This window comes from Clinocottus analis, unplaced genomic scaffold, assembly GCF_023055335.1.
Source record: "Clinocottus analis isolate CAN_PGR_092001 unplaced genomic scaffold, fCliAna1.0.p SCAF_7, whole genome shotgun sequence".
Taxonomy (NCBI): domain Eukaryota; kingdom Metazoa; phylum Chordata; class Actinopteri; order Perciformes; family Cottidae; genus Clinocottus; species Clinocottus analis.
Genome location: NW_027176229.1, coordinates 3232501 through 3260499, shown reverse-complemented (window position 1 = coordinate 3260499; position 27999 = coordinate 3232501). Strand labels below are relative to the sequence as shown.

Below are 27999 nucleotides of genomic sequence, written 5' to 3'. Positions count from 1 at the left end.
ACAACCCATGAAACACGCATTTGCATCGGCGGGGGGGAGCTGGTTTCACCGCAGGAGAAACGGAATGCGCCGCCTGCAAGAGACGCGGTGTCTGTGAGGACCGAGCTGCGCACCGGCTGATGGGGTGTGTGTGAGCGTGTGTGAGCGTGTGTGTGTGTGTGTGAGAGAGAGAGAGAGAGGAGGAGGGGGGGGGGGGGCTTCCTGCAGAGACAGCGCACGAGACAGAACGGATGTACGATGCAAAGTACTTGAGCGTCCGTGTCGGCTCCACCTGTGCTGAGCCTTTTAGTTTTGGAGTTGTTGTTTTTTTCGGCGACAGCGACGCCGGGACCGAGTTCACGTGAGTAGAGCGTCTGCGGGCTCTTCTGTGTTGGGAGAATCCGTAAAGCTTCTTAAACCCTGGAGGGAGATTGGTCACTCCACGAGGTGCATTGTACGCAATTTACAGCAACACCTCCAGGTACAACAACTTTTCAAATACGTTCAAAGTTAATGCTAGTGCAGTGGTTCCCAACCTCGGGATTGGGACCCCCAAAGGGCCACCAGACAAAGTCAACCCTGTCTTCTGCAAAATAACATTCCCGTACAACTAAAGTGCGTTCTCTGATTTGCCTTCGCTTATGAGATGACGTCAGCAGCTTTAGGCGTGATTAACGCTGAAAACAAAAGAAAGAAAAGTTTAGGAAGTTTATTTTGTTCAGGACAGAAATTAAAATAAGTCAACATCGACTCTCACACAGGTTGAAAATCTTGTTTTTGCGTAAAAGCTTTCTTTATCCAGATCTAGATCATTTTTCTATACTCTTGCATTTCCCTCCAGCGGCACTAATCAACATATTCACAGATATCAACAATGGGTTCAACAACTTTTTGTTTTCCTCTAATGAGGAAAACCCCTCATTGGTTGGAACCACTGCTTTAGGGTTGTTTTCATTCTGCAACAGTTTGTAGATGTGTGTGTCTTTGATGGTACAAACCTCAGAAATATACTCCATGTTCCCCAGGTGTCACACTTTCATTTGTAACTCATTTGAAATTAATTTTTTCCCCCCATCAGTCTGCATGTTGTCACTGTGGCCCGCCTGCAGCCCTCCACCTGTATCCGTGTTGTTGTGTGTGCTTTTGGCTCATCTCCTGTTGCATGTGTGTGGTTCCTCCTCAGTGTCTGCAGAGACTGCTGTGTTTGTCCCACCGTCCACAAGATGCACATGAATAGCTTATTAAATCAATGGAGTAAGTATTGAGAGATTCACCTTTTATTTTGTCTTAACTCTTCTTCGTACTGTTTCCACTGCATGCGCACATTTAAAGGACGGTGTTATGACCACAGGAAGAGGCTTTTTTTAGTGACTTATAAATGCGTGTCCGATGTGGACTCACTCAGAAGTGAGCAGGTGAACGCGCGGTTATATTAACACAGTTTTTAATTTTATAATGTTTCCATGGCGACGGAGCACAATTAAGTCCCGCCCACATGTAGGAGGAGGGCTCAATTTATCGCTCTCCGCTGACTTTGTGTTGCGCAAAGGTGCCTCCTTGTAACTTTGGTCTGCTCGCCAACAGCAGAGAGCTTCCCAGAATAAAAAGCTGCTGTGAGGTGGGATGCACCACCAGCGGGGTAAATAACAGAGTTCTGATTTTTATCTGAGAAAAGATATGAGGCATCAGGGGGAGATGGCACAGAGGGATCCTGACTCTCAAGCTGCGTTTCCAAATACTTTTTACTTTTTGTACACACTGCAGCTGTCCTTAAAAGGGAAAAAAAGTACATAAGGTTGCATACTTCACATATCTTACCTTGAACCTTTACCCTCTTGCTCATATCCGCTGTGCAAAGGATTGTGGGTCAGCCAGAAACCACATGCAGCCAGCGTGTTGCAGTAGAACATCCTGGTACTTCTTTGGCACACTGCATTTGACATATGCATATTGGGGACATGCGAAATCTTTTTCAGCCATACTAAATAGCACGGCAGTGTGTGTATGACAAACACAACGTGTGCAGCACACACTTTGTCCCGGTGTTTGATTTAGAAATACAGCCACAGCAGAAGCACAAGAAGGTGTGTTGATCCCAGGCCCAGACAAACACCTGCAACTGGGAACTCCATACGGAGAACCACCTGTCGATGTAATGAATCCAAACCATATTAGTTTTTGCCGCTTGTACACAGAAACAACCCTATATATATATATATATATATATATATATATATATATATATATATATATAGCTGTCACTCGCAGCAGGCCTTTTGACAACAGCTCCTGGTGATCTGTGTCGTCCACCTCCGCTCAGGACAGGCGGTTGGCTTCATGTGCAGACGGTTGTTGTTGTTGTGTCTCTGCGTTTGATGCGCAGGTTTCAGCAGGGTATTCCTTCCCTGGCCGGAGGAGTCGCACCGATCCCCCTCAGTCTGGAGCCCTAGAATAATTTCCCCGCTTAGACCGATCAGAGCTTCACGTCTCGCCATCTTTGTGGCGCCCGGTTGTGATTGGTTATTACCCATGAGGAGTTTGGGAGTGACCCGCTGCAGGCGCCCCACCCTGACCGTAATGGCGGGGTAGATGACAGCGTGCTCTGTGGGCAGTGCCCTCTCATTTATTCATCAAACACACCTCTGCAGCTGCTTCAAAGGAATAGGTCAGCACTATATTTGGGAAACCGTCCACTCTTTCTCACTTTATTTCTGAGGCTCGGATGAAAAGATGTTTATTAACCTGGGTCTTTGGGCATTTTAAATGCATTTGTAGTCATGGAAGGAGCAACTCTCACTTATTGCCTTTTGGGCGATTCATTTCTTTACATCACGAAAACCCAAACTGCAGTGGGCCCAGGTTGACGCCCGGCTTGTGCTACCACCAGTATCACAGCGACTGCGCTGCCAGCCATTGGATGTTGACTTTGACGAGCCTCAAGTGCTGCGTTCAGAAATGCATGTCGGCCGTCTTTTTGTTCAGCGGCCACATTTTTCCTCCATAGCATGAACTTGACAAACAGTGAGGCTCAAACACTGGCTGGGTTCAGTGTTGTGGTGATGTTGGTGTATGTGTGTGTGTGTGGGGGGAGGGGGGGGGGGGGGGGGGGGAGGCAGTAGACTAGGGACAGAGATACATTGTGCTGTTTTCCACATTTTGCATGACACCCAACACAGTTTTTTCCAGCCCACTCGCCCATCTCTACAAGCGACATGTTGTTCTCAAAAGAGTGTTTTTCTTTACAGAAGAATTACAGAGCGAAGAATCTCACACATATTTGTTCAGTTGCGCAATAGCGCTCGAGGCAGTCCTAAACTAAGATGCCTTTTGAGTTATTCTCTAATTCAATTTTAGTTTATTAATTGAACTCCCGTCGACATTAGTGGGGCTTTAGATGTTTTGTGATTGGTGATGTAACAGATGTAGGAAGCGTCTGAGCATATGCTGTTGACCATGTCTTTGATGACATGTCCGAATGAGAGCCAGCTGGTCTGAGCAGAGCACTCCTATGAACATGTCATATCAATACGCCTTCGTTATTATTATATGTTGTTATTCTGGACCATCAGGAGCGCAACAGAGGAGGATCCCTCTCTCAGGTTGGACTGAAGTGGTGTAAGAGATGTAATGTGTACAGAATGAACAGAGTTAAAGCACATTTAATGCATATCACTGAAAAATATTCATATAATGAGTAGTAGACAGAATAACGAGGGGGAAAATTACGACTACTAATACCAACAGCAGCGGTTGATATCGTAGAATAATGATGATATTAACAGCAGTAATTATACCGGTATTTATAATAGTAATGTGACTAATAATAATGATAGTAGCAGATAGAACGGGAATACCGTGTGGGATATATAATATTAGCATGTTTCTACACCATTATTAGATGGTGACTATGGTAAAGACTACCTGATAAACGCTGACGTTAGCATTTATCAGAATTAACTGTAAAAGTTTAATAACGATAATGGTTTATTTATAAGCACCTTTCAGTGGCCACATTACGGGGGCTGTCCATCATAAAAAACTAAACCGTAATATACAGCTGTAAGCTGGTTAATTAGTAGGTAGAAAAATTGTCGTCATAGAGCCGCTAGCTTGGCTGTCGACTATTATTACTATCAACCAAGAGCTGTTTAAAGAACAGTTATTAAACATGCATTTGTGGAATTGGCCCAAGCACCTCCGAGCACAAATTCCAGAGCTAGAGAAGTCCAAGATTACACAAGACCATCTTTTCGATGTAATATTAGATATTTTCCTAAATCTCAAATTAGGGATGAGAGAAAAGTTGGAACGACTTTTGTTCTCCCTAAATATTAACAACATTCTCCATATAACAAAAAGGAATAATACTTAACCCTCTTCTTGTCCTACCCCTTAACTCCCACCCTCCTCCACCATCTTTTAATTTTGTTTACAGTCCCTTGAACACATTACTTTTCAGTCTCACTGATGTGACGTCTTCTTCCCTGGAACTTGGAGTTGGAGAGGCAACAGTAACCACATTCCCACTTCCCCGTGCTATTAGGCGGTGTACCGCAGAGCAGAGCGCATAACAGCCACGACCACAGAGCAGCTTTCTGTTTCCATCCTCACGACACGACTTTCTGTGCCATCAAATCAGTAAAAACTTCATTCTCCAATTTTCGGTTTGGCTTGACTCTCTAATGTTGATTTGAGTGTAAAGAGACAGAAAGTAAAACAAGACATGAGTTAGCTGGTGTGGCTAACAAAACAATGTAACCTGAGTTCAAGCGCGGCACATGAAGATGGCGAATGAGGGCAGTGGAAATGTATCAGTTCCTCAGTGACGAGTGACTGTTCCAGGGAAAGACCTCCAAGTGAGCAGAACACTTCACTACAGGTAGCCAGCTAGCTTATATTTAGAGAGTTGTATTTTGTTGTAGCTTCTTGTAGTTTCGTCACTGCAAGCCAAAAACTCAACAAAGTCACAACTGTTTGCTGTCCTGGCTCCTCAATGGTGGAATGAGCTCCCCATTGACAGCAGGACAGCAGGAAGTGTTTACATCTTCCGTCGCAAACTAAAAAAAACATCTTTTTTGACTACACCTTAAATAAGGAAGGTAGCACAGTAGCAGCACTTTAGCAGCACTTACATAGCACTTACTGATAGCACTGTGTAGTTTGACTTTATGGAAAAAATTGTACTTCCCTGATTCTTGTTGTTCAGAGTTTGTACTCGCGGTTGAATGCACTTCTTGTAAGTCGCTTTGGATAAAAGCATCAGCTAAACGAAATGTAATGTTGTTTGCCATTTTTAAACTTTAATTATACAAATACATGGTACGATATCGATCTCATAAAGCCTTCAACAAGAAATTCAATGAGCACATTTCCCCAAAATGTTAACTATTCCTTTTTGAATGCTCCTGTAGCTGTACTTACAAAAAAAATTATGTGTCGTAATTCATAGATATCCCACAAAATTCTTTGTATGTTATCCACGTAATCATGAATGTTTAAGTATGAAGGCAGCAAGAGACTAAAGCCGAGTTTATGGTTCTGCGTCAAGTCGACGCCGAACCTTTGCCGTCGACCAGGGGGGTGTGGCTGTGTGGTTTCAGGGGTTATAGCCTAATCCTTGCCTTTTTTCCGGTCGCAGTAAACAACAGTAAACGACAGTAAACAATGGCGACTGAGGTGGAGCAGCTGTATTTGAAGTCGGAGCTCATCAGGTGGTCTGTACGAACACAAAAAAAAAAAAAAGCAACTGCCGGAAATTACGTTCTGACCGGACCAATCACAGCGCTTGTGGTCCACGTTAACGCGACGCGTTGTTAGGATTTTTTGGAGGTACAGCAGGCTACAGCGTAGGGATCTGCGTCGACGGCGTAGCTACGGCCTCGAACTGACGCAGAACCATAAACTAAGCTTTAGATATCATACAAACCATCCGATACTTCACTTTGATGCATGTTTGTGTGCACACAAAAACATCTAATAGCAGTAAGTATCAGATACTTCAAGACCTTTTAAGTAGTATTCTCATAGGTGACTTTCACCTGTACTGTCATTTTCCAGCAAAGTACCTTTACTTTTACTCACGTATGGCTTTTTAGATATTGCTGATGGCTTTAAAAAAGCAATCCTCATGCCTTGAGCCTGTGGCAGTGTCTAACTGTACTTTTACAGTACAGTAACAAAGTATTCATATACTTCGTTACTAGACACCACTGGCCGTCAGTTTAATTAGTAATGCAGTAAGATTTCTGGATGACTTTCAGCGTGCCGACTGGCTCCACCTACGTGTTGCCGTGTCATTGATACATAGCCGGTTGACGCTGCTGCATTACCAACAAGCTCATGTCAATACGGCTCAGAAGGACACTGGTGAGAGTGCGTCGACAGAAAACAGAGTGATGCAGCTGTGATGCAGAATCATGACGCTTTACTGAAGGTCTTGGTTTTGTTCCACTGTATGTTATAATAGTTGATGATGCAGTAGACATTATGGGATGACTTCAGCAATGGTCCCAGTTTCTGAGGGCAAATGTCTTTTTTAGCAGCAGGAAAGATAACGCAAAGTAAGTAGATAACACAAAGTAAGTGATTATGATGCAATGCAAGAATTCTATCAAATATGCCTGAGAAACATATTGCATTGAGGCGAAAATATTTTTAAGAACTTTCTGTGGTGGAAAGTTTATTTTATTTATTTACAGATTTGGAATCAACCAAGTAAATGAATAATATCATATTATAACTGAAATGAAATTTTAAAGGAGACATTATGTATAATGCCAGCTTTTGATTTTAATATTAAAAGCTGCACAGCACTAATGTTTCTATATTAACAATGGATGAAATGCATAAGCTCTATGTGAACATTTTATGGTGTTTAGTGTGAGCTGATTGTGCTTACGGGGTTCTTCAGATGCAAGAACACTTTGATTGAACAATTTTATTCAAGAGTGACCAATGTTTTTTCTATTCATATCTGATACCAATAATAACCAAGGAGACTGATAGCTAAAATTTGGAACCAATATACACTTTTGAAAGTTAGTGTCATGGATGTGAAGACGTAACAACTAAAACTTTCTTTGATGATGAAGGCGATTGCTATTGTACAGTTCTCCTGTTTGTCAGTGACGGGTCCAACGCAGGTTGAATGTCGTTATATTTGATGAATATTGATACCGTTTCAGGTCCCATGTCTCGCCCGTATCCATACACCGACTCCCTCCCTTTTCCTGTCATCGCAGTTCTTGTACTCATATAACTAAGGTAACTTGTAATATTAAAAGTAAAACATTACAATCTGAATCAAAACCATTTATTCGCCATATATGTTTACACAAATAAGGAATTTTTCGAGGCGGAAGGTGCATAACATTAGACGAGACAATCATCAACAACAGTGCAATAGATGTAAAATTAACTACAAAATAGTGCTTAGACAAACTGATGTTTCTGCAACTTCAGCGCCGGAGTCTGTGATCTCTATTGCAACTAAAGCAATATCTCACGTTTGACACGCCCACTGGACGGTTCCTCTTTTCCCATATGTGGCAAATATTTAACAATCAGTTTACTTAAAAAAAAAAAATTCTAATAGTAAAAATGCTGATGGACCCCTAATTCTTATCTAGAAGCCAGTATGGATTGCTAAATTTGCATTTTTTCCTTGAGTTTGATGTTTGCTTGCACAGGGACAGTGTTCTAACTTGTAAAGTACGTTACTAAAAGGAGCACTGAATACTTTGTGCCTTGATGTGTAAACACATTGCTCAGGTTCTGCAACAGTGCAAACGCATCATGAATGTGGACGGCGGTGGGAGAGCCGCAGCTATGCAGGGTCTGGTCTCTGCCTTCAGAAAGCCTCGCACACGGAGGCAGCGCTGCCGCTCTGAGATGAGCGTCACCTCGCTTTGGAAAATCCATAAAGCGATTAACAGCTAGCGTGGCTTGGCTCAGGCCGAGTTTAAGTGCTCAACTTTAATGCACGATGCTGCAGCCAAAAACATTTGTGACTGGAGGGCTGTGTGAAGGCAGATTATTGCTCTATGGCCCGGTTGCCCACATCGCACATACTTTATGCCCGAAATCACTGGGGCTCAGAGAGATGCTGTAACCCACACCCTGAATATGTCATTTTTAGACTTTGTTGGCATGCATTTCATGTTAGCAATAAGTCAAGCTTCTGGAAATTATGTGTAATGTCAGATTGTACACTAGTACCTATTTGGTGTCGAAATAGGAAAAAAAGCAGATTGACTTACTGTTACTTGGATCACTTTTGCGGAGGTGACAGTCATTGATGCAAGAGTATAAAGAGACACAACTCCCAACACAAACGCCGAACATCACACCCCAGTCTGATCTTTTTCTTGTTGACAGAGGCAGAACTTGAGCGGGAGGTGACGGGGGCACGGGGGAGATCTTGCTTTGGTGCGAAAAGAGTTTTACTGTGAAACCTTCATGAGCAACATTCCTTATCAGCCGGGAGGACGTCAGCGTGGCGACGGCCAGCCCTGATATCCTGTTGGCGGTGCGTGTGGTCAAACTCACAACAGGTTGTGATAATGGCCCTTGACCGTGGACGGACACATTTCCTCGCTGTTGCTTGTGTAACCTTCCTATGTCGGGAAAAAGAACACAGAGCTGTTGAAGAATCACGACTTGGCTCGTGCGCGAGAAGTCTCTGAGTCAGAGCCGTCAACGCAGCAGCCAAATGAATCATCGTTGAAGGTACATGCCGCTTTAAATACCGACAGTATGGAGCTGCTGAAATGTGCGGCCAGATTCTTATTGTGTTGTCTAAAAGAAGACCATGACAAGCGGTAAACCCAAACTGCCGGTTTCAAAATGTTCCAAAATGCTCAGGATGACATAACAGATGAGATATCCATGTTTTTCTGCAGCCTGTGGCCATTATGGTCCCAATGTGCTGGTTTGGATGGAGCAAGCTGTGGATGAGGAGAGAAAGAGAGAGAGGGAACGAGAGAAAAGCAGACAAAGTGGGAAAAGGAATGTGGGTAGAGAAATGGACGAAACGGGAAACAAACTGCAGAACGTGTGAAAACTGAACAGTGAAAACTTCTGTCAACATGGAGATATTATTGCAGGAAGCATCATTCAATGAGATGTAACATACATATCTGAGGCAGGTAGGAGAACTCCTAATTCAACGTACACTCATCGCTTCATCGGACATACGACAAAAAGTTACTTTTCTGTAGATTTCTGCTCGTTTCACGTCAGAGTCTTCACAAGAAACAAAACTGGACTAAACTTAGTGACTTTCATGAATAGATTGTCTGTCGGGTTAAAATAGCCACAGAAGTTACATTACTGAAGTACAGAAGTTACGCGGCAGAAACATCAACGTTGACGTCTCGTAAACGGGGAACAAACGACAGTCTCCTCTACATCTCCCGTCCACACAGCGTTGGATTTAGCAGTCTTTAGCGTTCTTTATACGTTCTAGTTATGATTAGGTGGACAACAAACACAAATTTTCCGTGGGGTAGCTACGAATTACTAAACGTTTTTAGTGTTTTAATGTGTTTGGTCTCACCGCTCTCATCAGCTTGTTTTCAGACGCAGCAGGAATCTGTTTTCACACTACATACCCAAATGGCGAATGAACTAGCCACTAGCTAGTATCCACAATTGAGCATTTGGCAGCTAAAAAGGCATATATAATTCTCAGGAGTAGGTGAAGACTGAGCTCAAAGGCAAGTGAATATTGGACCTAGATGTATGAGGTAGCTGGAGACATGTTTCCAATTGAAACTAGTGTTGCTTTTCTGCTGGATGTGCAAGCTGTTTGCTAGCATGTCACATACAATGTTTGACATTTGTTGCAGCTTCACCAGATTGTTGTTGTTAGCGGCTGATGAGAATGCATTTACCTGTTTGGGGGAAATGGCATTTCAGGCTCCAAAGTGGTGACAAAAAGCAGTTCGGGAACTCCTTAAAAATACTATCGAGAAAGAGAAGGATGAAGGATTGAGACAGCAACAAGCAGATAGAGGAGATAGAGAGTGACAGCTAGATGACAGGCCTGCAATGACAGCGTTTCTCTCTTTAATCCAAAGTCAGATGAACAAAAGAGCAGAATGAATAGACAAGTCTGATTCCCTCCCCCCGGCTTGATTGACATAAAAATCCAGCTGATTGTGTTGGCGTGTCAGACCGTGCTTTCCACCGGCGTCACTGTAGCGGCGAGTGAGCTCGTTGTCGTGGCAAAACAAACTCTGACCTTCAGTGTTGTCACAGCAGTCCTCTGTGGCTGGCATTAAGTCAGGACTCCCCCTTGCTTTGGGGAATGGAGAGCAGGAATGGAGAGCAGGAATGGAGAGCAGGAATAGAGAGCAGGAATGGAGAGCAGGAATAGAGAGCAGGAATGGAGAGCAGGAATAGAGAGCAGGAATGGAGAGCAGGAATAGAGAGCAGGAATGGAGAGCAGGAATAGAGAGCAGGAATGGAGAGCAGGAATAGAGAGCAGGAATAGAGAGCAGGAATAGAGAGCAGGAATAGAGAGCAGGAATAGAGAGCAGGAATGGAGAGCAGGAATGGAGAGCAGGAATGGAGAGCAGGAATGGAGAGCAGGAATAGAGAGCAGGAATGGAGAGCAGGAATGGAGAGCAGGAATGGAGAGCAGGAATAGAGAGCAGGAATAGAGAGCGGTCTCTCTGTGGGGTTGAGGTGCTCCAGTGACTTGGGGAATCGCTGCACAATCCGTTCTCACTCCTAACGTGTCAACAATATGCGCGAGGCACAACAGGCTTTCAACTAACTCCAATGTAAACACATCTGTAGCGATATCAGACGGTCAGTTGACCTGACGTAAAATAAAAAGGGAGAAAGTTCAAGTCAGGGGGATGTTTGGGTCAAATAAACTTAAGACTTTAACTTAGGAGACCGCTGTTCATGTCCCAAGTCCACTGTGACTCATTTTACCTTACTTTTGTTCAGTAACTGCGTATTTATTTTGATGTGACACACGTTTTCTTGCGTTTTCCTACACAAGACTGCAACACTCAATTTCTGCTTGTTACATGCATTTAATACGGTCTTTCCACAAATGAACTTCCCTTTCACTGAGAAACTCAGTTAGGTTAAGGCAACAAAACTATTTGGTTAGGTTTAGGAAAAGATTATCGTTTGGATTTAAATAACCACCACCAAAAAGCTGTTTGTTGGACCCATCCATACCTTAGGAGCCTTTATATGTCCTCATTAAAGATTGCATGGATAATCTAAAAAAGAAGTTTGTGGGATATCTACAATACTACTTTCTACCGACAGCCTGAACCAAACCACAGTCTGTTCAACATATATTGTGTTATGAAAAGAAAAAATGAGGAACTGTTGCACAAAAAGAGATAATTGACAATGAGCTCACGACACATTTGCTTAAATATTGGTTCCTTCCATTAAATAATGGAATATTGAACGCACAATATGTGTTCTGTGTGAGCTCTCGTCAGAAAGGAGATGATACCTTCTCTTGACCGCACTGGACAATGTCTGAGTTCAGTGTCCAGCCTTGTTTTTAAGCCGCTCATTATTCACCGTCTTTGTTTCATTCTGTAAAGTGTAGGCACTCTCCCGCATCCATGCAGCTAGTAAGTGGGGGAGTGAAATCGGTCCTTTTGTGAGCTCCTCTTTTATCCGTGGTCGCTTTCATGCTGGTAAACGCATAAATTGCCCATTTGGTTGTCACACAGTCTTTTGCGTTGGTGTGATCAGTTTAGCTGCTGCACGCAGTGAAATAATATTAGATATTGGTGACTTCATTTAAACCAGAATGAATATATAACATGGTTTTAAGAGTATGTGGTAAGATAGATATCTTGGATGGTTCACTATCCTTATAGGATTTTTCCATTTTCCATAAAATTGCAGACTTCAGGCTCCTCTAACAAATAATAACCTAAAGTCAAACGTGTCGTTATTTTCCTTTCTTGGAAGTTTGAATTACAAATACAGAGTCACAACGTCAAAGGTTTAACATTAAAATCTTGTGGACAAATGCCAAAGCGAGCTGTTCGCCTCTTATTGGTTAGAAATGTTAGCGAGAAGATTAACATCAAACTGTTTCCTCCTTTTTCTTTCTTTGTTTTATTCTTCATTATAGAGCACCAGTGGTGCTAATTGTTTTCATTGGCTTTATGGGATTAGTTTGTCAGTTTTCATTAAATGCTCAAAATATTCAGCTCCATTGTTGTCTGGGCTGTGACTAGACAACAATGCCCTGTTGGATTTCAGTAAAACCGCCTCAAGAGTTCGCCATCGCAGATGTGCTCTAGTTGGTGTGTAACCGCCACACACTGGTATGCATTGTTTTCAGATGTCGCATCAGGTAAACTTGCTTGGATTATATATACTGTATATAGTCTTGGTTGTTTCGGATAGCTGCAAACAAACATTTCATGGAGGCGATTCGAGACCACCATCTCTAGAAATCCGCCTCTTGTTTTGTCTAGTGTCGGAATGTGATTGTTGTGTTCACATGTGCCTGAATGCTCCGGGTCTTGTAACAACTGGTCCTTTGTCACAATAAATGGACTGAACTGAATAATTCCAGCTCAAAAATGTAACCCTTTTTGCATCTTGAGTCTAACCTGTGTCTATGTGTCGCTACCTTCCCAGCGGACATCTCCAGGATGTGTGATGTGGACGTGTCCCCGGAGCCCACCAGTCCCACCCTGTACGGGGAGTCTTCGGACAAGTACTACCAGGTGGACCGCTGGCAGAAGCTCCGCACTGCCGTCCGCAAGCTGGAGTTCTGGGAGAACTTCACCGCCGAGCTGATCGGGAGTGGCTTCTTCTCAAAAGTCTACAAGGTATGCCCTTCGTCCTCTCGCCCGTGCTGCCTTGTTGGCGGCCTACGTATGAGATGCCAACAAAGCTTGCTTTGTTCCAGCCACTAATTGGGACATTTTTGCCATTCCGTGATTGGCCCACCGGCTTTGGAGACCGTGGGGGCGCTCATCCTCAGATGAGACCTTATATAACTCCTAATGTGACACCACCGGTGCTGGAGTGGAGCCACAGGGATAGCTGGTAATTTTCATGCATTAAGGCTTTGTCCCTGATGAAATGAGCTAGAAAAACGGCCACAGGAAGGCAAGAGATGCAATCGAATGAGATCGAGAAAGACAGATTACTCCCTCGAATTTTGGACCAATGTTCAAATTGAATCCACAAAGAAAACACGTTGGTTCTTGATTTCCTGTCCACACATTCAGCAGAATCTTACTGCTGTCTCCCCGTCTCCGCTCTACATCCACTAACCTCCCCCATCTCTGCTATTGCCGCTTCCCCCTTCCACTGTCTCTGCCGCTAACGGACGCCAATCTCCTTCAGGTGATGCACAGCACCAGTCGCAAGGTGACGGTGGTGAAGATCTACAAAAACGACGTGGACCAAGACAGCATCGTGCGGGAGATCAGTCTGCTGCAGAAACTCTCCCACCCTAACATCGTCAGGTAACAGTCCCCCATGTCTCTCTTCTCACTAGAGCCATTTGTCTAATGGGTTAAAATCTACTCAAGCAAAAGAAGCTGCAGTTTCTCTTCTCCGGTTCGACACTTTCCCACACATAACACTCTCTTTTTACGCTCCCCAGTCTGAAGCTTTGTCGCAGTATTTATGACAACCACAGAGTATAATGAGAAAACCTTTTAAATGTGTTTGCTTAACTTTAGTACACTAAATAGTAATGGTACACTATGGTATACTCATACTGATAATTGCTGTACACAACACCAAATCCACACAGTAAACATGTCAAAGGGTTTAGCCTACCTTATCAGATGTACTTGTCTTCACTGTTATGCTCAAGTTTCATGAGCCATTTGGTTTTATTAAAGCCACAAGTCTGATTGGAATGGTCGGAAAATATATCACAAAACACACAGTGAGACTAAAGAATAAACATAAGTAGTTAAAAGCTGATTCTGATACTGAAAGGTTTGGGAAACCAGCAAGAATGCGCTAGATCTCTTTCAACGACACCGCCCAAAACCAGCCCAGTGTTGACACCTGTTTTTTTAAACAATAGTAGCTCCACATTAGCTCCAAAAGTCGCTACATCTTGCAAGAAAGTCTTCAAGTCAGTACCGATGACAGCCCGTCTCCCTCCAAAGCCCCGCCGCCTAAATCATCATGAATGTAAACAACAAACATGGCGATTGTTTGTGAACTCACAGCTGTCTGACTTGCAGCTTGTGAGAGACTCAAGTTGACGAGTAATGAGGCAGATCATCCAAACATTTCATTTGGTCCGTATACAATTGATTGCTGTTGGGATTTTAACAAATATGATATTTTTTTAAACAAATATAACCCCTGTAGCTTTAAGGAATGAAAAACACTCATAGTTATTGTGCAAATGAAAGACGCTGTGTGGCGGGAGGGCGTGACTTAAGACCGACATGAGTGACAGTCATGCTGAATGCGTGACACTTGACAGCCTTGACACGTTAGTCTCTCTGCTCCTCCTGAGTTTCTCCGGCGACTGTGTCTGTTTGGGATAAACAGGATGTCTATGCAGCGAATAGGTTTACAGACGCGCTCCTTAGCGCCATCTATCGTCGGGGAGTTTGAAAAAGAAACGAACGCGCCTCAGAATTTGTTTTTGCCGTGAGATATTGGTTGTGTGGCTTGTGAGCATGTGAAAACATGAAAAAGTGTGTGTCACACGGCGAAAGCGTGAGAGTTGGTAGGTCTGTGTTTGGTAGGCAGTGTACCGTGGTGTTCTCAGGACATCCACTGCCCGGCCCAAAAAAAAGTCGCCACCAAAAAAAAGGTCACACACACTAATGGACCACCTTTAGCTTTGATTACGGCACACATTCGCTGTGGCATTGTTTCGATAAGTTTCTGCAATGTCACAAGATTTATTTTCATCCAGTGGTGCTTTCATTTCTCACCAAGATCTTGTATTGATGATGGTGGAGTCTGACCGCCGCCCAAAGCTTCTCCAGCACATCCAGAGATTCTCAACGGGGTTAAGGTCTGGACTCCATGTGTGAAAATGATGTCTCATGCTCCCTGAACCACTCTTTCACAATTTTGAGCCCGGTGAATCCCGGCATTGTCATCTTGGAACATGCTTGTGGCATCAGGGAAGAAAAAAGTCCATTGATGGAATAACCTGGTCATTGCTGAACCTAAACCTGACCAACTGCAGCAACCCCAGATCACAGCGCTGCCTCCACAGGCTTGTACAGTAGTAGTTAAATCCAGGTGGCGACTTTTCTTTTGGCCGGGCAGTGTATTTGCATTTGAAACAAAGTTAATGTCACGGTTCTCAGGCGGTGGAGCGACGACTCAGCGAGGTCTTTGCTGGTCTTTCTGACGCAGGAAAATCCTGCTGTGCACACTATGTAGAAACGGAACAGGAAGTGCAGAGGAGTATATATATATATATGTGGGGTTGACAGAGGGGAAAACCAGGGGCAGGTGAGGGGAATGACAACTCAGGAGACACACACCTGGAACTAACGAGGAGCTACATTTAACAAGGTTGGCAAAAGCGGCGACACTGAACTGAAACAATGATTTGTATGCAATTATTGATTAGATCAGCTGAAGAAATTTAGTTGAAAAAAAACCTAGAGAGGGGCACCAAAAACTTGCCTGTGCCATGTTGGTTACTGTATGTAGCGCAGCCTCGCTGAGGCTGAGTCAACACACATATAATGAGACCTTGGTGCTACAGCGGTTACATAAGGTGTGAACCCAGGCGCATATAATGTTTGCACAAGCAATCTTATTTTAGCCATCTAGCAAGGTGACAGCGGTAAGGTTATCAGAGTGCAGCTTATCTGGCTGTGGGGAAGGCAGTGCCCATACTGTCAATACACACACACACACTCACACACAACCTGCGTAGGCTGAAACCAAACACTAAGTGTGTGTGTGTGTGTGTGTGTGTGTGTGTGTCCATTGTTCCCAGGAGCCGACGCAATATTGTTCTTCAGAATATGGGTTTTGATAATGAACTGCGATCAGGTGCCAACATGAATGTTAGAAATGAATACATTTGCAAACCCACAGTAGTTTTTAAATAAAGAAAAACACCTTCTTCTCAGGCACCATTTTGGGTGCATGCTATTAGTTATAACGTTTGTGGATGGATGTAAGACCTCTATCTCTCTGTGTGGGCTGAATCATGGTTGTGAAGACAGTGTCCTAAAAACTGTATGACATAAACACTAAATCCTTGAGTGTTGCAACTATACATATTGTTTTATACATATTAAAAATATATATATACACACACACATATTTGTATATCGATTTTCTTAAATTAACAAAAATGTCAAAATTGCTGTTCTTGCGACAAATTTCAATGAAAATCATCCTCATCACGTTGTAATTCTTAGATTGGGTATGCCTGGTGATGTTCTTCTTTATTTCCAACAAGTATTATCTCACTATTTTCATGAATCTTATCTTATTGTTATAAACCCATCATTCACACTGTTGCATTGGGTGACTTGTTCCTTCATGACTACCTTCATGGCCTGTTGGTTTTGTTTATTATCTGTTTACTTTACTTTATTTCTTTGATGTGGACATCACAGTGGCATCAGAAATCAAAGCATACTTCTATCCACAACCCCCGCCCCCATCCCGATGCACTGTTATTATGGGATTACTTGTCAACATGACAAATATCATGAATATTTAACATTATCAAATAATTTGATGGCTGCTAATTTGTGAGAAAAATACTTTTTAATCTGTGTTTTCATCTATGTAACACCCTTACAATCTTTATTCAGGATCCACTGTTTGCTAGTATGTGCTGCTACACTCTCTGATTGACAAAGCTAACACGCTAATGCTAAGCAAAGAGGATCTCTATGAATAGATTTACAGTTTAGCGTGTTAGCATGCTAACACGATAGATAGAATGAAGTGACCGAACAAGTAATACAACATATTTCTTCTCTCTCTCTCTAGATATCTGGGAATCTGTGTCAAAGAAGACAAACTATATCCGATCCTAGAGGTGAGTCCTTCACCGTATTTGTCTTACTGTTGCACCTCGTGAGTCATAGTGACTGTGCGTACGTGACGGCTGGCTTTGTTCTGAGCGTGGAAAAACACAGCACTTGATGGTGATAAAGAAATGGTAAGCGTGTATTGTCTACCCAGGGTTCATTGCTTCAGAGTAATGTCAGACTGTGTACGTAGGAAATTATACACTCACATAAACTGTATTAGTGTATAGAACTAAACAAATGTGTGAGATCCTGATTTTGCTGCTCGGGACGGATTCACGTGGCAGCACTGTGTGTAACCCGGTGTGTGTCGTGTGTCGGCGGTGTCAGTATGTGAACGGTGGCTGCCTGGAGGAGCTTCTGGTCAGGAAAGATGTTCCCCTGTGCTGGAGAGAGAAGGTGGACCTGGCCTGTGACATCAGCAGAGGAATGATCTACCTGCACTACAAGAACATTTACCACCGAGACCTCAACTCCAAGGTGAGACCCTGTTCCGGACCCTGTGGGGACCATTAAAGTTTCACCTCATCCCTCAATCACCACCACACAGACCTCACGGGGCGGGGGCGGTAGTTGATACTTAAACGCCGTCGCTCAGCAGCTAAAAATGTGAGACCACTGGTGAGAGATCGAGAACTCGAGAACAGAGAACTTCTAAATGTGTAATTCCAAGAAATGAATCACTCAAACATTTACTGTTCTGTAATCTGAAGAATCAAACCCAGGAAGCCCCCCAAGTGGTCGAGAGGATAAGGGGCTGATGTCTCTTTCTCACTTAGTTAATAAAGGCATCACAAGTCTCCCAGAAATATTTGAAAAATAATTCATGTCAAGTGTCTTCTCATGGCATTAATCACCCGTGAATCCATCTTTTAAGGAAGACCCATCATTTTTAAACAAATGAAACTACTTCAAATTAAGAATAGAAAATATAGGGGGGGAAAAAATTTTAAGTTTGAAAATATGTCTGAAAAATATGCTCTATGGATGACTGAAAGGGATGCTGAACCGGCTGGTAAAATTCAAATAGCAACGCAAAACACAAGCAGTGAAACCAGCCTCCTGCTGCCGAAGCATTAAACATTGAAGAGGCACGGAGGCGATGGGGGCCAGTGATCGACACTGGAGATCCTGCACCTGTCAGGACTTCTTTTCACAGACATTTTGTCGCAGTAGGAAAAAGCACAGGTGTACCTGAACAAATCGATGATGGCTGGATTACATTTAGCCGCTTCGGTTTCAGAGTCAAACACTTGGATCGAATGGAGCCTTCCTAGAGTCAAAATGTCTCGGCCTGTTCTATAGTGGCGTGAGGTCCCACCCTATAGCGCAATGAACGTTGGGATATTATGGATTCTGGCTTGAGATTCTCACTCTGAAGGAGGCGACCCCCCCCAAAAACAGTAACCGAGCTTCATGGACCACTGATGAGCGATGAGGAGGATATGAAAGAGCTGATGGCAAAGCTGGAAGACCGTGGTTCAAACGAGCCCAGCTCCCCCAGGACATCTTTTCTTCCCAACAAATGTCATTTATGGTTTGTTTACCGACCAAATGCTCTGGCCTGGTCCCAAAAGAAAAAACAAAAGAGTGGCAGAGTTTACACAACGACAGTGAAAGAGCAAAAAGAGCAAAGGGAGGAACACTTCACATGACACAGTCAACCATAAAAAAAAGAACTGGCTGAACGCATCTGTCTCACCAGACAGTTTGTTTTTATTGTCATGTAATAAACTGACAAAGACGATTTAAAATCCTTTGTTTTAACGTATTCCTCTTGTATATTCAGTATTTATTTTTCACCCTTCATTATAATACAGTCAAACACATTTGACTGACTTTCGTATCGACTGCAGCGAATTCAGATCCTCATCCACATTCTCAAGCGTGGGTATGTCCGCCTGTGTGTGCGTGTGTGTGTGTGTGTGTGTGTGTGTGTGTGCTGCTCTGCGTAGGTGCTGTCTGTCTCTTCCGGTTGCCAGGCTCCACAGCAGAAACAGCCAGCAACGCAGAGAGCTGAGGCAACATGACGGTCGCTCTATTGTCATGTTAATAGATGGTTTGCTAACTAAACCGCTGCTGCTGCACACATAACTTTGTGGTTTGGTGTGAGAACAGGGGTGGGAGGTGTGTGTAGGGGGGATGAGGGAGGGGTGGGGGGGGCTCCTGCCACGCACGTCCCCCCCAGGCGACTCATTTGGCCCTGTACCCATTCACTTAATCGACACGGAGGCCAGAGTTGATTTACGTCACGCTCTGGCTCCAGAGACGGGATTGATCCGGCCATCATGCCGGCCCGAGGTGAATGGTGATAATTGAATGAGTTATCCTGCCGGAGGTAGCGCCGAGCTGGGGCGCAAAGTCCCACAAGTAGAGCTGAGTTGGTGAAGGCCAAAACTGAGTTCAAACACTGAGCGAATATTGGACTGAGATTGTAAAGGGATGTACAGGTTTTTTTAAACTTGGGCCCTTATTACGCAGGTTTTGAAGTGAGTAACAGGTCACCTGACCCACCAGATGGTTGCTAACACTGAACCATTTAGATTCAGAATCAGCTTTATTGGCCATGTGCGTCTACACATCCATGGAATGTGACTCTGGTTTCTTCCAACAGAGTTTTAATGAAACTAAATCAAGCTAAATGTTTCATTTCTCTGCCGAGTTGTTTCCATAACGACACTCGTTGTAACAATCGGAGCCTGTCTGAGCTTGTCCATCAAACTGGACCAATTTAAAAAAACAGTTGTCCCCGTTAGTCACTTAGACACAAAACAATGGAGAATAGGTTCTAGGCTGAAAATGCAGAAGTTGATTTTTTTTAACCACACAAAGAGTTGATTGTAAGCTATTTTCTGCTGGTCCACTTTCCAGTCCTGAGTCCCCCCCCCCCCCCTCTCTTAATATGAATCATATTAAATATGGCAGCTGTGTAAAATAAAAATGAATTTTAGTAGCTGATGATGTAATTGACTCCTTGCTCGTGATCCCTGACTGATCCCGTTAAGTTTGGCAAGAACGTATCGCAGTGACGTCATGACCTTTAGTGAAAACATGCAGGTCAGCATATGCAGCTATTAAGCAAACAACGGGCCCCTCCAGAAGTAGTTTAAAGACCACGGCAGATTCTAAACGTTGGGAAAACTTACACAACACCTTTTGGGTAAAGACAGTTTGAATCACGGACTTTAGCAGCTGGACATGTGAAGCCTTTGGCGCCGACACTATAGGACGTCCAAAAGGCAAATTACAATAACCCCGCCCCCCTCAGAAGACCACAACAATGCAGCCGTTGTGAGTCCGCCTCAGTAACTCTGAAAGTTAACTGGAATCAGAGTTTAAGCTCCTGGAAAAGTTGAGGCCCCTTTTTTAATTAGCGCCCTTTTCTCTCCGTATCTGCTAACGCGCTCCGTTTCTGTTCCCCCAAACTGTTGCTCTCCCTGGCAGAGAGGGCCGGGTCTAAATTTAGAGTCCAAGAGTGGGACTGGGAAGTTCTTTTCCCCCCCAGGAGAGCCTCGAAATGACAGGCTACTGGATGAAAAAAAGGCTTTCTGGTGCAAAGAAAGCCAGAAGCTTCCACACCGAGAGCCTTTAAGAGTTATATACGTGCAGACACACACAAGACATTTATTTAGTGCCCCCGCTCCCTTTCTATGGTAATGAGAGTGATACACGCATCGACATCCCACACAAACGTTATATACACACTCATACACACACTCAGGGGGCCACCCACCTATTGTTACGCAACCACAGCGCTCCCACCGTCTGCCTCTCATCACACCTCCAGCTCTCGGCCCGTGAAGTCCTTGACCCACGCTTCATCTTCGTCCACAGAGATTAGGAACAAATCTTTTTTTCTTCTTCTTGTTTTAATTCAGCGTAGGGGTGGAGGGCAGTGTGCTTTGTAGAATGTTTGTGTGTGTGTGTGAGTCTGCAGGGGGGGAGTGGTTATAAAAACACTTAAATTACAGATTAATAGATACATAAAAATATGTATCTCTCTCTCTCTCTCTCTCTCTCTCTCTCTCTCTCTCTCTCTCTCTATCTATATATATATATATATATATATATATATATATATATATATATATATATGTATATATATGTATATATATATATATATATATATATGTATATATATGTATATATATATATATATATATGTATATATATGTATATATATATGTATATATATGTATATATATATGTATATATATATATATATATATATATATATATATATATATATGTATGTATATATATGTATATATATGTATGTATATATATGTATATATATGTATGTATATATATGTATATATATATATATATATATATGTATGTATGTATGTATGTATGTATGTATGTATGTATGTATGTATGTATGTATGTATGTATTAGATAGAAATGTGTGTATATATAGGGTGTGATATAACATCCAGCCAGTGCGATGGAGGCTTCCCTGTACAGGAGCACACAGGAGCCCTGCTGAGTGCTCATGAGGTCTGGGTGAATTATTTAGTGCACTGTAAACAGATCCCATTGAGCCGGCTGATAAGAGGAGAAGCTACAGGGCAGCTGGAAGTCCACTTTCCAGGCAACACAATGCCACGGAGGCCCTTTCAGAGATCAAGCCTGGACAAAAAGATAAACCGCTGATGCCGCCTGCTCCGGCAGATATCGAGCCTCACACTGCCCTCTGTTGGCCAAATATAACAGTGCAGTTGCATCACTGTTCTTGTCTCCTCTCCTGGCTGTGTCCGTGCAGAACTGTCTGATCCGGGTGACGTCCCGGGGTCGGGAGGCCCTGGTCACTGACTTCGGCCTGGCCAGGGAAGTGGTGGAGCTGCCGGTCAAAGACCCCGGCAGGAAGCTGTCACTGGTGGGCTCGGCCTTCTGGATGGCCCCCGAGATGCTCAGAGGGGAGCCGTACGACCGCAAGGTACCACACACACACAGACACACACACACACACGCACACACACACACACACACACACACACACACACACACACACACACACACACACACACACACACACAATTCTGTGGTTTATTAGATATCAGAAAACAGGGACAAATCCTTTTTTTAAATGTTCAAACAATCCCAAACATCAGATGAAGAGAAGCCACAAACGGACCTTTTTGATTGAAGGATTATGAACTGTTAGTGGTATAGTTACGACATTGAGTTCCATGTCTTATTAATCATATTTTTCTTTACACGTGTATTTTCGCTGGTTCTCAAAGCAACCGATTGTTTGCGGCTTCAGTCACCACATGGTACGGTACTTGTTGCAGGTGGATGTGTTCTCGTTCGGCATCGTGCTCTGTGAGGTCCTGGCCCGGATCCCCGCAGACCCAGAGATACTTCCCAGGACACAGGTAGCAGAAGTGACCTCACATTGGCACATTATAACTCATATCAATGGTGCATCGTGTATTTAGCCGACCAAATTCTAATTAATCGTTCTGTGTGTGAAGAATTCAAGGATTTCAGTCGAACATATTGGCGACAAAGACGCCCATCTCAGTGTCACAGGCCTCACGGCGGCGTACATTTGCAGTTTAAAGACGAAACAATATTGTGATGTAACATTGAGGAAAACAGCTTAGACTCTTTTTCTACGATCTGTGATAAAATACTCCCGTGTTCGACCGAAAGCCATGGCCTTCTTCAACGAATCCAACTTACTCAAGAGTTACAATTAGCTCCAGACCTTTGGTCACATGACAGCAAGGAGCTGAATATGTGCGGGGTTTGAGATCGTTTGAAAGTTACATCCTCTGATGTCACGATCGAAAGCTCTGAGGAAAACACAAGTAAGTGAACCTTGAGTTTTGGATATTTTATCACAGATTAAAGCCATCAGCAGTTTTTCATTTGAAGTAAAGAAAAGCCGTTTTGTGCATGATCCAACACAAACAGCATGCGTCGTGTAAATGCGTTGTCATCGACTCATCGCATGTTGTGTAGAAGACACACGTGGTGAACACGTCGTTGGTGAGCTGTGCTGACTCTGGCTGTGTTTCAGGACTACGGGCTGGACGTGAGCGCCTTCAGGCAGCTGGTGGACGACTGTCCTCAGCGTCTCCTGGAGCTGGCCGCCAGCTGCTGTATGGTACGTAGCAGTATGACAATACATGGTGGAACAGCAGCAAGCCTCGTTAATCCAAAGGTACGAGACTGGTAGTCATGTTGGAAGACAAGCAATAATTCAATTCAATTCAGTTTATTTTGTGTAGCCTGAAATCGCAAATACAAAATTTGCCTCGGAGGGCTTACATAAATATGACAGAAGTGAGTCATATAGTGAGTAGTAGGCATGGACCACGATCCAAACAACCAGTTTCCAGTATGTGACATAAATCCATGTCAGTAGAAGGAAGTAAAGAGGAGGGGCATCAGCAAGGCGGCCATGACAGGGGGCGTGACTTGCCTCAGACAGAGCCACGATCCATGGCAGGGGGCGGGACCAGCTACTAGAGAACTACAAAACATGAAGTACTAATGTACATAGATGTGTTTTATCCGTTATCACAAATGAATTACATTACATTTACATTACATTTAATGTCGAGACTGTATGTGTGTATTTATATATATTTATCGGAACCAGCTCTATTGGCCATTTGACTTTCTTTTTCAAAATTTCTCAACGTACTTATGTATATATGCATATTTGCACATTAATAAATACATATTTCAAAATCGAAATTAGCAAAACTGGCACGCATTAGATATCAGATAGCTCAGATGACAGCATGAGCAACCAGTGCGTTTCACGAATCCCACTCTCACTCTCTCACACACACACTCACACACACACACACACACACACACACACACACACACACACACACACACACACACACACACACACCCCAGTCAAGCCCTCCCCTCTCTCCATCAGGTGGAGTCCTTCAGGCGGCCGGCGTTCACGGAGCTGCTGGACGAGTTGGAAGAAGTCGCCGAGAGTCTGGAGCCGCCGCCCCCCGCATCCGACGCCACCGCGAGCTGAGTCGTGTGCCTTCGGGAACAAAAACCCCTCCGCCCCTCCATAGGCAGGCCGCCGAGTGTCCGGGAGTATTTGGTCCCCGTCCGGGACAGGAGGCTGGACTTGGCCTCCCGAGGCCCCCTGGGGCGCCGCTCTCCTCTCCCCTCCTGCAGCCACACACCAACGCGGATAAACTCTTCTTCATGGAGGCGGTGCAGATGTGCGACGTGTGTTTCTTTTTTCGGGAGGGTAGTGGAAAGTCTCCTGGCTTCTCGAGGACGCCTGTGGAGAGATGATTCGTCGCTTGACTGGCAGGATGGAATGTACAGTATTTCTGGTTTTCTTTTGTCTAGCTCGACCTCATGCGTCGTGTCCACTCTTCCTTCTGCTCTGTGTTCAGGTTTGTTTGTCACCAACGATGAAGAGCTAATCCAGACGTGTTTTCTTCCTCTCCTCTCTGCTCTTAAACAAACAAACACGCCAGTAAACATGGCTTCACATAAGACAGGAAGAGGTTCAAAGTTGTCTGGGAGACTCAGAGGCGTTGAATAGAAAAAGAAGTGTACAGTTCACATTTCACGCTCACGGTCATATTTCATGCTCTCAACTTAAGGTATTTATATATTATTATTGTTCAGTATAATTGCAGTTATAATGTTGCTGAAAAACAACCTGAAACATGTCAGTTCTCCAGGAAGGAAGTGAGAGTAACCACGAGGCATTTTTGAGTTAATAAAGAACGACACACGTCTCAACAATGACATCATATGAACAAGTGGTTGCTTTCAGCAGCGATATGCACACATTAATGTCCTCACCTCTTCTTCTGGTTTGGTCACATTTTGTCCTTGTTACTGATCATGTGCGTGTAAATAGTTTAAGCTTCTTTGTTTTTGCTCCCAACTTATTAATTTCTGCCACGTTTCGTGAGATTTAAAGGGTCCATGTTCCTTTAAAGTTGAGCAGTTATTTACGATTTTATGTTTCTTGTTGTGTCGCTGTGTTGTTTTTTTTCAGGCAGCTGTGATGAAAAATGTACTTTCACGAAAGTCCCGTTTGGTTTCTTACTTATTGAATCGATTCCACAATTTGAGTTCAATTTGAGATACAAATAAATATGATGAAACACTGAAAAAAATATTTAAAAAACGACAACACTGAAACACAGACATCCTAGTAGGCTTTTACATACAGAAATAAAACTTACCAATGAGAAGAAAATACAAATATATATAATCTAGAGCATAATATAAGGTATTTTATCTTCTCAGAGTGTATAAATCTGCATTGAGAAGTAGCTGTTTCACTTTTCACATTCCACCATTGAATACTAACAGAACCATTTACATTTAATCTCCTTAAATAAAATCTAAGTTTCAGTCCCATTTTATAGTACCTGTGTGTCATTTGTTGTGAGATTTCCTTCCTTCTTGTGGTTAAGTGAACAATAAAACGATAATAAAACCACAGGAGAGCCTGAACAGGAGCTGCAGAAGAATATTGTTCACATCTGCTGTTCAGCATCTCTCACAGTAAACTATTGTACCAGAAAGAAAACTGATCCACCAGTGAAACTTGGGTCAGTTTCATTTCTTAACTGATTGACCTTCCAACAAAGAAAAATACTAGTTTTGCATAACAAGAACAGAAGTTTCCTTCATTCACCTGTAGTGTCTCTCCTCTTACCAACTAACTGGCTTTTTATTTGTATTTCTTTGTCTTCAGTAGTACAGTGCCCTAGTTTCACTTGATTGTGACTGTAGTGATGTCACATCCTGCCTGATGTGCAAAATGAGTCAAAAGCAAGACAAGGAAAATAGCAAAATTCTAAACAAAATGTATTTTCTCATTCACGCGAGTTCATTTCCACATAGTGTGAAGCTTCACAGCCTCACAGGCACCAGGTGTGTGTGACTGAAGCCCAGGAGGGGTTAAGGTTAAGGTTGTGGCACAAAGTGTAAAGCAGCACCTCCTGCTGGAGGACCAGAGGATAACATGTCCAGTCACAGTGTCTCCTCATGTGTCTTTGGTTTTTGTGAGGATGAATCCGTCTATATTTGATCATTCCAACAGTAGCTGTGTCCACATCAGAGACAATTTAAACAATTCACAGACACTGAGCTCTTCTCTTGTCCATTTATTTTGAATTTGTTTGGATTCAGATTAAGTGACTAACCTGTAGGAGCCAGGTAAAACAAACAATCGACAAAGACGAAAGAATTTACAAAACATGTGACAGCATTCTTGAGCCCTTGTGGTTTATAACACACTATACTATAACTTGTTTAATGCTTTGTATACTCTGACTATTTATCTACAGATAGAGTAGTGGCCTTAACATAAGACAGCTGTTTTACATTTTATGACTATATGTTTCTGCTTCCTTTCAGAGGCGGCCCGTGTTAATTATGAGTCTTTCAAGCGAGGCTTTCTGGCATAATCAGGGTGGAAATATAAAGGAAACATTTCTAATGAATTCACCAAAGCGAGGCGTCCCTTTGAGCCGCTACGAAACACCTAAATGTTCAGGTTGTCTCCAGCCTCCCTCCCTCCTCGCGTTGTTTTTTACCGCCTACCTGACACACAGGCACATCAAAAGATCATCAAAGACTCAGCGGCTCCTTTCAGGCCTTTTCCCCAACACGCTGCTTAATCGCCTCTCGTCTCTCCAACAACGGTCGAGTGCTGAGAGGGCTGGATGAGGATGAATTATGCAGACGGCGATCTGTTCTTTGTGGTCATGGTTGGTGTGGTGAGCGGGATGAGAGGCTGTGCCAGGTCAGACAGGGCAAGACGATTGCAAGGATTTAAAGGAGCCGTTGGACACAATGTGTTCACCGTGTATGGCTCTATAATAGCTGGCTTTGTGGAGTAGTCGGACTAGTTTTACATTATTTTGCCTCCAGAAACCGTCAGGTTGACACTGATTTAGTCTCTGGGGGCGAACGGCTGCTCATTATTTACAGTCCAACGAGTCTTACAGGCCAAAGTGAAACCAATAACGAGTGAAGCGTCAGCTGGTGGGTTACGAAGACTTCATTTTGTGCAATGGGTTCCGCCTCTTCTGCTCTCCACACAGACTTTCTACCTGCATTCAACCAAAGCGCGCTCTAACGTGATTGGTCGACACGACTCAGACTACAAACTGTAAACCACGTGCCAAAATCCAATATCCTACAGATTTTTTTTACATTTTTTTTACAAAGAGTGCTTCTACAGGATCCGTTCACAAGAGAAACATACGTTTTCTTAAATTACAAAACCCACAATGTTACAACCAACTTTCCAAAAGACGCCACACACAACATTATAATTTATCTCAACTCATCCACGAGTAAAAATGTCCAATCTCCCTCTTTGGGAGGCTCCTCTCTCAATCGACCCCTTTCTTTATCAACAGTGATGCCACCGGCTCACAGGCGCCTCTCTAAATGGTTTCTGCTTTTGTATTAGAAAGATCTGCAGAGACATGCGCTCCATCTTACTAAACTCCTGCAGTCCTGACAGTAGATAGTCCATTTGCCTCCTCGGGGTGGAGGTTTGTGTCCCCAGAGGTGGAAGTCATTGGCTTTTTCAAATTTTGCCTGTCACCTTCTATTCTTATGAGAGCAGGTTGGATGCTTATTTTGTTCTGATACTGTGTTGTCTATGTGTCTTGCGTTTTTTTTTTGGTATGGGTTTGTGACATTGCTGCTGATATTACCTCTTAAAACCATCTCTCCATCAAAACAGAACACATGGAGCCATCAGACTTTGTGGAAAAAGATGATTTTCACAACCCGTAGGCTTCCAAAAGGGGAAAAAGAAGAAGAATAGGTTAAATTCTACTTCTCTAAAAGCAAGTACAACCCTCACATCCTGTCCTCTCAGACGCTGAGAGCTTACACTGACTGTCCACAGTGTGGAAGTGTTTGCTCAACCAAGACTTTGTCGCGCTGCGGCCACTGGGACAGAAGCCAGTGCGAGGACGGTCTCATCAGTACACAAACTCAATCATGACGACACATGATGCCAACGACT

General features: G+C 43.4%; 1 protein-coding gene across 5 annotated transcripts; it reads left to right on the top strand.

Annotated features, from left to right (window-relative positions):
- Positions 1-2: 2 nt before the first annotated feature.
- Positions 3-25825, top strand: zgc:162952 (PKc_LIMK_like_unk domain-containing protein). 5 transcript variants are annotated; one of them, XM_068566460.1, is made up of 10 exons: positions 189-340; positions 1163-1233; positions 12619-12812; positions 13336-13457; positions 16945-16993; positions 17316-17465; positions 21751-21924; positions 22283-22366; positions 23017-23103; positions 23896-25825. In XM_068566460.1, exons 1-10 carry the CDS (start codon positions 231-233, stop codon positions 24001-24003), a joined length of 1149 nt encoding a protein of 382 aa, XP_068422561.1. In that variant the 5' UTR covers positions 189-230; the 3' UTR covers positions 24004-25825. The 5 variants fall into 5 exon arrangements, with proteins under 5 accessions (XP_068422565.1, XP_068422561.1, XP_068422564.1 ...); XM_068566462.1 differs by lacking the exon at positions 189-340 and adding an exon at positions 448-460; XM_068566464.1 differs by lacking the exons at positions 189-340; positions 1163-1233 and adding an exon at positions 3-124.
- Positions 25826-27999: the final 2174 nt, after the last annotated feature.